At 35.8% G+C, this 12034-nt stretch overlaps 1 protein-coding gene across 1 annotated transcript in view; it reads right to left on the bottom strand.

Moving 5' to 3' along the window:
- PKHD1L1 (PKHD1 like 1) overlaps positions 1-12034 on the bottom strand; it is a 154188-nt gene that overhangs the window by 22955 nt on the left and 119199 nt on the right. Inside the window, exons 60-66 of the mRNA XM_057736239.1 lie at positions 8894-8997; positions 7131-7260; positions 6227-6348; positions 4619-4709; positions 916-1064; positions 711-833; positions 52-163 (exon numbers count right to left, since the gene is read on the bottom strand). Of these exons, the coding sequence (XP_057592222.1) occupies positions 52-163; positions 711-833; positions 916-1064; positions 4619-4709; positions 6227-6348; positions 7131-7260; positions 8894-8997 (831 nt within the window). The remainder of the gene's footprint in view (positions 1-51; positions 164-710; positions 834-915; positions 1065-4618; positions 4710-6226; positions 6349-7130; positions 7261-8893; positions 8998-12034) is intronic.

The raw sequence follows: 12034 nt of genomic DNA, 5'->3' as shown, positions 1-12034 counted from the left end.
TTGCATATGCACTCAAATGAACCCCCAAATTAAAAGTTCTAAAATCTTCACCTGATGGAGGTCTAGAACTTCGATGGGCAGCAGAAAGTTCCATATTGGGATCATCATTAGTTAGGACATCAGAGCAATTAAATTCAGGGCTACTTCCAACAATTAATGCATTCTATTAAAAAAAAGTTCAAATAGTAAGCTTTAATAATAACTTTTCTTAAAAGAAAACATAATAATGGATAATACTGAATTCCACTGTAGCAAAACACAACCTATATAACTTTGAGAAGTGGGTCATTCATTAAACCACGATGAAAAAGATGTGATTTCTGCCCTGAGTGGATGACACTCAGTGTCGGAGGTGGGGAGACAGGCATGTAAACAATTATCTATAAAGATACATTACGTTTTCATGATAGGAATATGTGCAGAGACCAGCAGGAACAAAAAGAGGAGGGAGTGTCTAAACCACCTAAGCTGGTTCAGGAAAGACAGTGAAAATTTAACTGATTGTGGCAAGATTAGCAGGTAAGAAGCAAGAAGAGCTGAGGGAAGGAGGGGGGAGAGGGAAGGGTGGAGAGCTTCCTGGCAGAAGGCAATGAACACCAAGGCAAGAGCTGGGGCTGGTAGAGTGAAGTCAAGAAAATCATTTATATTTAATAATTTTACCCTTCTCAGAGTTGCTCTTTCTGCTTTGCATGGCTGCATTCAATTCTTACCTTAATTTGCACTGTTTTACTGGAAATTTTATGAGACACAGCAGACGGCGTGTAAATCACTGAAGAAATGGCCATTCCATTGTCAACCAGGGTCACGTTATAGATATGCACACTCTCAGTGGTCTGTAATAGAACTTGTAGGTTACATAGTATGAAATGCAATCATAAAAGAAAATAAACAATCACTCTTTTGGGATCCATTTACCTGAAAATAAATTCCATAATCCCAGCATGCCCAAATGGTAAATCCCTGTATAAGAGAACATCCAGGAAGGCCATCTTGGTTCATATAGATACCAAATAAACCTCCATGGGCTTCATTGTCAAACCACTTTTCCAAAGAATTAGAGTGACCTTTGAAGGAAATACAGAACCAGAGAATCAACATTATGGATCAAGTCATAGAGTTATAAGCAGTATCAGTTAAGGCTGAAATTCTTTTAAAAGTTAAATATATAATTCTGATGCAAATTTTAACAAGATGATCAAATATTTGTATGGCTCAGCTACTTATGGTTTACTCTATTTAGCATTTCTCTTATCTAATTTGTCTCTTCACTGTTACTCAGAATAACTGTATATTCATTTGCAAAAGTGTGATTTAGTGCTAGCACCCTTAACTTACTATGTCTGATTAAACATGAATTTCTTTAGATAGATTATGAAGTTTGAATTCAAACAAGGCTAAACTTGAAAAACACAATGATACCACTTGCTGTCTGTAAATGTTACTGGTTCCTTCTGGTCATCCCATTTTTAAGCTAAGTGTCACTTCCTTAGAGGGCCTTCTCTGACTACCTGATTCAAAGTAGCACCTCAGTCACTTAACATGGCAATTTCCATTTTTTTCACTTTGATATTTAATTACTACTTATTTGTGAATGATTCATCTCCTCTCTCCTATTAGAACATGTATGAGAGAAGAAACTAGGAGAGAAGAAACTCATGAGAGAAGAAACTCATGAGAGAAGAAACTGTGTCCAGCTCCTTTACCACCAGACCCCTAGAGCCTAGAAGGTAATGCAGAGATAGGTACTCATCAAACGTTTCTTGAACTAATGTATGCATGATCTTGGGAAAGTTGCTTAACATTTTATAACTTAAGTTTCCTCAAATATAAAAAATTTTAATGCCTAATTCAGGGTTGCTTCAAAATGAAGTGAAATAACCCACATAAACTGCCTCAATAAATGGAAGCTATACCCATTATTAACATACAATAAAAGTGGATTTTCATCAAAGTTTTACTTATGTACAAATCAGATCAGTAACCTTAAAAACTCCTTCCCAACCATGCATAAATTTGAGGATTCCCTATAAAGAGCAGCACTGCCGCCTAAATTGTACTTTGTACCAGCTCTCTTGTCCAAGTTCCCCAGGATCTGACTTCCTCCATCTTCTATTGCTTTTCCTTTCTTCCTAGTCCTTTGAGATTGACATTTCACCTATGGTTGGTCTACCTGGTTTCTATTTTGTTTCCTGCCTAAGAAGCTGTTTGCATATCTACACCTTGGTTCCACACAATGTAGCCCATGGACAAGTATGGATCTACCTGTGGACCCACGTGTGTCGGAGTTCCCTTGCCAGCATCCCAGCCCCTCACTTGTTTGGGAGATGAATTGTGTAAACTGATGTCCCGTTCCAGGAACTTAAGCCCTCAATTCCTCTGTGATGTCTCATATTTCAATTACTCTAAATCCAAAACCTCCTTATAAATACTTCCAATTATTATAGGAAGATCAGTATAGTTGGTGAAAAATGCTTTACATGGCATTATACATATTAGTAAGTATTCACATTCACAGGTCATATTTTGATTAAAAAAACACAATGCTTCAAAGAAGATGTAGAGAAATTACATATTTTAAAATTTTAAGTCAAAGAAAAGCCACTTTAAGCCTCTGGGAACTAAAATACTTAAAAAGAGCATACATCAAGGAATCAGTTATCTCTGTGGCAAAGTTGTTTTATTCCCTCAAAATGTATTTTGCACAAGAATAAAATTAGCTAAAGTCAATAACTTTTGAATTTACAGGAAAAACTGCTATTCAAAGAATTTCAAAAATAACTACAGAGATTAAAAATATCAACTGTAGAAGGGCTATACATTTTTCAGAAATAATTCCATTTCCTTTAGCTAAGTTACTCAAGAGGTAAAGCCTGCAGGTCTATTATTCTTCTACTTTTTTGATTCAATGATTAATTTATGTGGTTTAAGAAAGTTATACAGTAATAAGTGACCAGTCACCCTGTTTCTACTCACCTTCAATGACGTTTTGCTTTTACACTTCCAGTGCTTCTTTACGTAAATGCATATACCATACATATTCTTTTCTTCCCTTTCTTCCACAAAACGTACTATACACGAAACAGTATTACATATACTGTTTTGCAACCTCCACAGGCTATTTTAGAATATCCTGGTGATTTCTCCACATTGATACACAGTATGCATCTTTTTCCTTCTTTTTTAGAGGGGCCTAGTGTTCCAATGTTTGGCTTTATAGAACTAGCCCACAGTAACTGGACACACGGTAGCTTTCAGTTTTCTGCCATACATGCAACGCGGTGATGCATAACCTTGCTCACAAATCTTTTTCTAACGGCTGTGGTGGCAGCTGTTAGATTACAGGAAGTAGAAATGCAGAGTCAAAGGTAAACGCCTCTAAAACTTTGTGCTTGCCAGTTTCCCCTTCATAGGGATTCGATCATTTTGTCCTTCAATCAGCAATGTGTAAACGTTCCTGTTTCCCTGCAGCCTTAACAACTGAGCAGTTGTTCAGTTAATTCTTGATTTTTGCGAATCTGGTAGAGAGAAATGTACCTGAAAGTGCTCTGTTCATGTCCTTTGAATTTTTTCGTGCTTGCAGGCTCTAACACATGAATAGTGAGCATGTATTCCTTTAAAGCGGAAGCATGAAATAGTGGCATATCCCTACAGGCATGTATCTCTATGCTTAGAAGTTGCTTTGGGGAAAGTGGTGGTGGGATAAAATAATCACTGTTCCGATACCATCAAATCTAGCATTGAAGCTGCCGTTAGAGTTTTTGGATCATAAACATGGAAAATAAATCTCTTAAAAGTCTATTTTTAAGGATCTATCCTTCTTTCATTCCCTTGATACTATTAGTCAACACCCCTTATCCTATTCTGTCCTCCCCCATCTCTCTGCTGATCCCTTTTGTTTACTTTCATTTACCCCACTGCTCCTTGCCCAGATGACTACTCTCTTTCACTCTTATTGTGTCTTTCCAAGCCTGTGGGACCCAGTTGTCCACCATTCTGTACTTTACCCCTCTTTTTCTCCCTTCTACTCTCTGGCTCACTCTGTCTCCCTGGTTATCCCTCGGATTGTCTCTTTCCTTCTCATCCCCCTCCACAGTCACAGGGATAGAATAAAGAGACCCCTTGCTGAGGAAGAGCTCATGTCCAGTGGGATCAGGAATGCAAACACACTGTGGCAGGCACAGTTAATGGCATGGGACTGGACAGAAGGACACGGGGTATCACAAGGACAGGGCTGGTCACCTCCCTTAGTCTGGAGCTCAGGGCCCCTTCCCTGAGGCTGCGACTGTGAAGGGGAGGCCTGGGGAGCAGCAAGGCCCAGTCCCAGGAGGACCAGGCCCAGTCTCAGGGGAGGCCTTGGGTCTGAAGTATCCCAGGACCAGGGAAGAGCACGGCATCCTGCAGCTGCCCGAGAGGGATGATGTGGGTGAAGGTGGAGAAGAAAATCGATTTTAATTTTTTCTTTAAACTCAATATTATATGGAAATAATTCAGTTTGTTAAGTTCTCTCAGTGCCTAGGAAGGGGCAATATTACATATTCAACTGACAAACAATAATTTATTTCTAACAAATTTGGACAAGTTATTTCCTCATTTTCGTGACTCTATGCCAAAGACTTACTTGAGCAAGGTTCGCCATCGATGCGGTATCCTGCCCTTCCAAATCCAGCCACTACGTTATTTTGTAAGACTGTATTGGTCCCTCTATTTATCTAGTACAGTGATAAAGAAAATGCTTTGAGTCAGGCTCTTACACAATTATGCAATGAGAGCAGGTATGCAACACACACAAGAAAACTAATTATGATGATACTTTCAGGAGTAAAAATTTAATTCACTATTCACCCCATTCAAATTTATAATACAAATGAAGTATTGAAATTACCTTAGGTTCTTGGTGTAAACCTACCACTAGATACTATACCTTAGACTTTTTCATTTCAGTCATGAACTCCACTGGATGTGGTTCAATATTAATAAGCCACAGACCAAATTCCAGTATTATACTAAGGCTACAAACATGTTATCACCCTTTTTGGTTATATTGTTACCAATCTGATTTACTATGAAAGAGACAACTAAGGCAATTACAGTGGACTATAAAATTTAGTAGAGGCATTCATCAGTTTAAAGAAAATCTGCTATAATAAAAAACTGGGCTAGAACAAGCGTTAGGTAATTACTAGGCAATTTTATTTTACAAGCCAAATCAGAGTGGTGGAAAATGAAAAGTATAGAGCACAGAGGTTTAGTTCTTGCCTATATAGTATCAGCAAAATAGTCCAAATCTCACTTATTTAAAGCTTATTAAACACCCTTATTTTTAAAGATCATGATAAAAAGAGTCAAATGGAATTCATGAAAGTAAAATAAGTGCCTTTCAGAAGATACAGACAACTTTAAAGATTTGGAATTGACATCTGATTACATTCTAGCATCTATAAATAGATGAAAAGAGAACATTATTATCTTATACATGTATACTGAGTTTCAGGCTTTCAGATTTTGCTTTAAGGTGATTATTAATAGTTGCACAAAAAAAAATTCAATCCTTATCCTATCTTTCAAAGAGAGCTTTTTAAATTCCTCTTCTTTCCTATGGTATAAGTAGGTAAAATAAAAACAAGAGGAAGCTATCCTTCCTCCAAATCCTCTCTTTGTAATTTCTATTTTCTTGCTTACAATTTCACTCTACATCTAATTGATGTAGTAATTGAAGAAACTTCATGGGAAACAAGAAGGGCCCAATTAGTAATATCTGATAAGAGTAAATAATCTTACATATAGAATTATAGAATTTTAGATGAGAAATGGATTTTAGCGATTTTATAGTCTATCATTCTAATTTTACATATGAGGAAAGAAACTAAATTTAGAGTTAAACAATAATATGTGTAAGGCATTCAGTCAATTAGAAGCAGAGAGAGACCCTGTAATGGAACTTGAAAGCAATAATTAATGTTGGAGAAGCAAGGAAATAAGAGAAGTATTTAAACCAATGGACATCAACACAAAGAAAAATCCAATGGCTATTGGAACTCTCAACATCTTTAAAGAAAGTTCATTCACTCCTTTAATCAGCTCACTTTACCCGCAATCTTTATCTAAGGAAGAAATTGTTTTCAATGACATTTTGAGATTTACAAATTCTACAGAAATTATAATCTTCAATAAGGAAATTACCAATTATAATTTTGTCTACTTATAGTTTTAAATTTGTTCACACTACCTCAATCGCTGCATGCCAGAGAGTCGAACTCAAATCTTTTCTATTTTGATAGGTTCCTGGCCAAACTGAAAGTGTAACCAAGTTTCCTCGGATTCTGTTCGCATCCCCCCATATTCTTATGCCTGGAAAAAAAATAAAATCCCCCCAAATATATATACATTTGTAATGAGTGCTCTGGGGAATGTCTTTCATTTCTTCCATGAAATCACTGTTCTTGTTTGAGCCTTACAAATGAACCCCTCTGATTTTAGAGTGACCCCTCTTAAACTCTTTGCTACTTTATCTCTTTAATAGACTATCTGAATTAGAATCTTCTGGAGTGTTTGTTAAATATGTGGATTCACAGGCTCCACCTTAGATTTTAACAGACACACACACACACACACACACACACACAAATTTTAAACACTTTCAGTGAGTTTGTATTATGCTTTGGACTGATATTCAAGAAAGGCTAACCCCCTACAATCAAATATATTTTTTAGAAACTAATAACCTTTATTTGTGAATAATCTTTTTGATTGACATGTGAGAAGTATGTTAAAAGTTATGGTAATTTAAACTGTTGATGATTAGATAACTCACATAAGATCACAGTATGGTAAATAATTCTTCTAGGAGCTGTGTTTTCCAGTATGATGGCCATAGCCACATGTGACTACTTAAATGTAAAGTAAGTACGATTAAATTAAGTATAATTAACATTAAAAGTACAGTTTCTCAGCCACATTAGCCACAGTTCAAGTGTTCAGTGCCCACATGCAGTTTAGCAATTCCCATGTTAGCACAAACTTAGAACATTTCCATTCTCGCAGAAAGACCAATTTGACACCATGGCTCCAGAGTTTGCAGACAAGGGTGTCTCAGAAAGACATGTTATTGGACCAAAATATTATCATATTACCTTCCCCCACTGTAAAGTGAATGATGTTATCATCTATGTCCAATCCATCTGTCCCAAACACACCAATTGCAGGGGAAAAGCCATTGTGAAAAGCACAGCCTCGAATATAAGATGAGCCACGTTCTTGAATCTATAAAACATTGAGATTCAGCGAACATTTTAAAAACAAAACTAAAGTCTATTTAGAGAAAAAAATTTGAAGTAGGTGATTTTCAGGAAACAAATCTTGATAAATAAGATACTTAATTTACATTCCATGAAAGGAGATGATTTCCCAGTAGATCTTTTTATCCTGGGAAATTGCCCTATATCTTTGATTTATGATTAAATAAAGCAAAAAAAACTGCTTACTTTAAATATGAATTAAAAATTCTCCAGTGCTCTTCTATGCATTTATATTTCTATCTTTACCTATAAAATGCTAAGTAACTAAAAATTGTTTTTCAGAATAGTTTATTATATGATGACCAGGGATTTTTTTTAATCACAAAAGTCGATACTTTAGGCAAGGTGTTACAATTCAAATGTCTGTAGGAAACAGTCAATGAGTGGTTTAGGAGTTTCAATTTCAAACCTACATGATTTTTTTTTAATTTTTAATTTTATTTATTTATTTTTATTAATGTGTAGTTGATTTGCCATGTTGTATTGGTTTCAAATATAAGCAAAATGATTCACTTATTCATATATAATCTATTCTTTTCCAGATTCTTTTCCTTTATAGGTTATTACAAGAATATTGAGTACAGTTCCCTGTGCTATACAGTAGGTCCTTGTTTATCTATATTATACATAGTAGTGTGTATATGTTAATTCCAGAGTCCCAATTTATCTCCCCCCCAATAATATATATATTTTTTAAAAATTTATTTTATATTGGAGCATAGTCGATTAACAATGTTGTGTTAGTTTCAGGTGTACAGCAAAGTGATTCAGTTATACATACACATGTATCTGTTCTTTTTCAAATCCTATATAAGAAATATGGTCTTTCTCATTTTTTCTCAAATCACCAGCCTTCTAAGCATATTTATTTTCCCACTTTTGATAGAGGCATGGATATACAGACATACTTTTCATTTGAGAAATTTAAGAAATACTCATTTTGTTTAATAGTAACTATTTGGAAATATTTTTGGTCATTGTAAAGTAGAGATGTGAAATACTACCATAGATCTTCAATTCTTTCATCTTATGTGCTGCATTTTCTACGGTTTTTTTTTTTTTTTTCACTGACCATAAATAAATGCATGAAATGGCTGGGATCAAATGCTGTTGTGAGTCTAAAAATGTTAATGGGAAATATATCTAAGAAAGTTTTTTTTAATAAATTTATTTTTATTGGCTGTGTTGGGTCTTCATTGCTGTACACAGGCTTTCTCTAGTTGTGGAGAGTGGGGGCTTCTGTTGTTGCAGAGCATGGGCTCTAGGCACATGTGGGCTTCAACATTTGTGGCACTCAGGCTCAGTAGTTGTGGCTCACAGGCTCTAGAGCGCAGGCTCAGTAGTTGTGGCACATGGGTTTGGTCGCTCCACAGCATGTGGGATCTTCCCTGACCAGGGATCGAACCCGTGTCCCCTGCATTGGCAGGCAGATTTTTAACCACTGTACCACCAGGGAAGTCCCTAAGAAAGTTTTCCCATATTAGATTATAGCCTTAGCAATTCTAAGATATAGGTTTTAGTAAAGTTAAATGAAAATAAAATCAAAATCAAAATATTTAATTTTGAGTATATACAAAAATTATAAATAAAGTACAAACCTGTCCCAGGTTAAGAAATGTTACAGCATATCTTGGATCTGTGCTATCCCTGAAGCCTTCTTGACCACTGTGATAAAATTCCACATTACTTATTCTTGCATTTCCTAGGGGGGGGAAAGAGTTACACTTTTTTTTTCCTTGAAACTGAGTAAAAATTTTTGAAAAACTATGAAAGTTTTTGTAACTTTCCAAATTACAAATTTGTTTTCAACTTTTTCATGGAAATTGTATTCATTTTTCTTTGCTCTTCTAATCCAAATAAGGCAATGTTTCTGAACTTGTTTTTTCACTGCCCCTCACAAGAACCTTTTTATTATTTATTTATTTATTTATTTCTCTGAATAGCATCCCCTTTCCATGACATTTTAATACCACAGATATACTACATATCTGTCAATGTATGGTGGCCCTTTGGAGGACCACAAACTGTTTAAGTTTCTTTTTGTCCCCCAAGAGTCAGTTTTCACCTGTTGGTAGTGATACTGTCCCCGTTGAGAATGCATGGCATGAGGCAGAAGTTATAATTCACCTGACATTTCAATTTTGATGCTCTAAAAGAGCTTTTAAAGACATTATCTTTACATAATTTTTTCCAGAATATGCATTGCCAAGTAGCTGCTGATTGAGTTTGTCATAAGTGCCACTGAAGTGACAAAAGGCAATTTCATAGATTATTAAGAACAGCAATGACAATCCATGAGAGACGACTCTGTACCAAGTTCTGTACTAAGTGCTTAACAGGCAATGTGTGATTTAATTCTCATACAATATCTATGAGTTAAGAACTTTTATCATTCCTGTCTTCTATACAGGGAAACTGAGGCATGGAGATCCATGGCTGGTAAAAATACAGTAGAGGATAGTCCTCATTTCAAAATCTGGTATCTAATAAAATGCACTGGAGAAAAGTTATTTTATACTACAAGGGAAAAGCCTGTCTGGAAATCCATGAGTCAGCAGTTAAATGTATGGTAGAGAACATAAGATTAATAAGATAGAGACAAAAAAAAAAGAATAAAGAGCAAATTTTAATTAAAAAAAAAAAGAGACAAAGAAGAAATGATTACTACAGACCACCTCGGCCTACAAAAGCCATAGATGCATTTTCTTTACTTACATCACAAAATAATTTATTGGAGCAAGGAAAGGTTGACATGGGAATAGGGTCCATCATGGGGCTTTAAGTGAGGCACCCTGGATTAGTATCCAAGATCACAGTATTTTTACCCCTCGAATCATCTAATTCTTTGTCTTTAAAAGGAGGACAATATTTATGCCATGAGGACTGAACGACATAATATGTGTTAAATGCTTAGCACCGTGTCTAGAATCTTGTATTACTTTACAATCATTATTGCTGTTCTGCTCATCAGTTAAGCCTCTGTTGGCAGATTATGACCAATAGGTAGAACTTATAGTGGGATAGCTGCCTGCTCAATATAAAGCTTGTCTCAAAGGAGAGGTGTTGCAAAATGGAATAGGCAGTGTGGTAACCAAGTGAGGGCCTGTTGAAACAGTCCAAGAATAGAGGATTATTCCTGTTACCCAGATTGTGAGATTGAAACACCAGCTTCCAATAAAAAGAACCAGGGTTACATGGAGGAAGAACTCACTCTCAGTCTCAGCAAGAAAAAAAAATTACAACATGTACTTTTATCAGAAAGTGAAGAAGCTAAAAAATAAAAAACAGTCAGAAGGAGGATTTAGGTACCAACATGAAAAGGTTCTGAAGGTCAACAAGAGGGCATTTTCAGTATCAGTAAGGTTAATGATCACAATGGATTAGAACATATCAAATATATTTAAATCCATGGAACTAGTAAAGATACTAACAACAAAACAAAAACTCCTTGTCACCTTTGGAGGATGGTTGGGAGCCAACTCATTATTTTGAAAGCTAGTTAATAAGAGGAAAGAATCAAACATTTTCCCTATCTAAACTATCCTTCAGAGTAGTCAAGTAGTTGTCTGGGAAGGCTTCTCTTCATAGAAATATTCGAGATTATAAATGAGGAGGGAATGGGAGAATTAAAATATCACCACTTTAAACCTCAGTGATTCAATAGACCCAGGCAATGATCATTAATAACTGCTAACCACCAACCAAAAGACACAGACTGGCTGAATGGATACAAAAACAAGACCCATATATATGCTGTCTACAAGAGATCCACTTCAGACCTTGGGACACATACAGACTGAAAGGGAAGGGATGGAAAAAGATATTCCATGCAAATGAAAATCAAAAGAAAGCTGGAGTAGCAATAGTCACATCAAATAAAATAGACTTTAAAATAAAAAATGTTACAAGAGACAAGAAAGGACATTACATAAAGATCAAGGGATCAATCCATGAAGAGGAGATAACAATTATAAATATATATGCACCCAATATAGGAGCACCTCAATACATAAGGCGAATGCTAACAACTATGAAAGAGGAAATGCAAGGCAGAAATAGAGACAAAGGTGTAGAGAACAAACACATGGACACCAAGTGGGCAAAGCGGGGAGGGTTGGGGGGGATGAATTGGGAGATTGGGATACCAAATTGTACACTCTAAATATATGCTGTTTATTGTCTGTTAACTGTATCTCAATAAAAGTTCTTTAAAAAAATTAATAACTGCTAACATCATAAAGGGAAAAACAATCGTACATGATGTGCCTGTTAATGGAAAAATAACCACCAACTATGAGGAATTCTTGCCTAAAAACTGAGTCACGGTCTGGTCAATTTGCTAGTTCTAAATTTGCTACTTATGCATAGAAAATACAAGGGAGGCAGGGACAAGTAAAATTCTAGGGATGCATCACTAAATTTGGACTATCGGAAACACTAGGACAGATGACCTAGCTTCTTTTATAAATAAATAGCAAAGAAAGAGAAATGAATCAGAGATTTAAGATTCATAACCAATTGCAACATGGATCTTATTTAGATCCCGATTTGAACAAAGAGAGTGAAAAAGAAAGAAGGAAAGAAAGAAGGGAAGGAAAGAAAAGAAAGAGAAGGGGAAGGGGAAAGGAGAGGAACGGGGTGGGGGGGGTGAAGGGAGGAGGGAGGAAGGCAGGGAAAGCTGTAATGAACTGGAGGATTCTGAACAATCATTTGATGCTTAGGAATTATTACTAACATTT

This window comes from Hippopotamus amphibius, chromosome 5 (assembly GCF_030028045.1).
Source record: "Hippopotamus amphibius kiboko isolate mHipAmp2 chromosome 5, mHipAmp2.hap2, whole genome shotgun sequence".
NCBI lineage: Eukaryota > Metazoa > Chordata > Mammalia > Artiodactyla > Hippopotamidae > Hippopotamus > Hippopotamus amphibius.
Note: the sequence above shows the minus strand (reverse complement) of the source record. Positions and strands in the feature narration are given on the sequence as shown.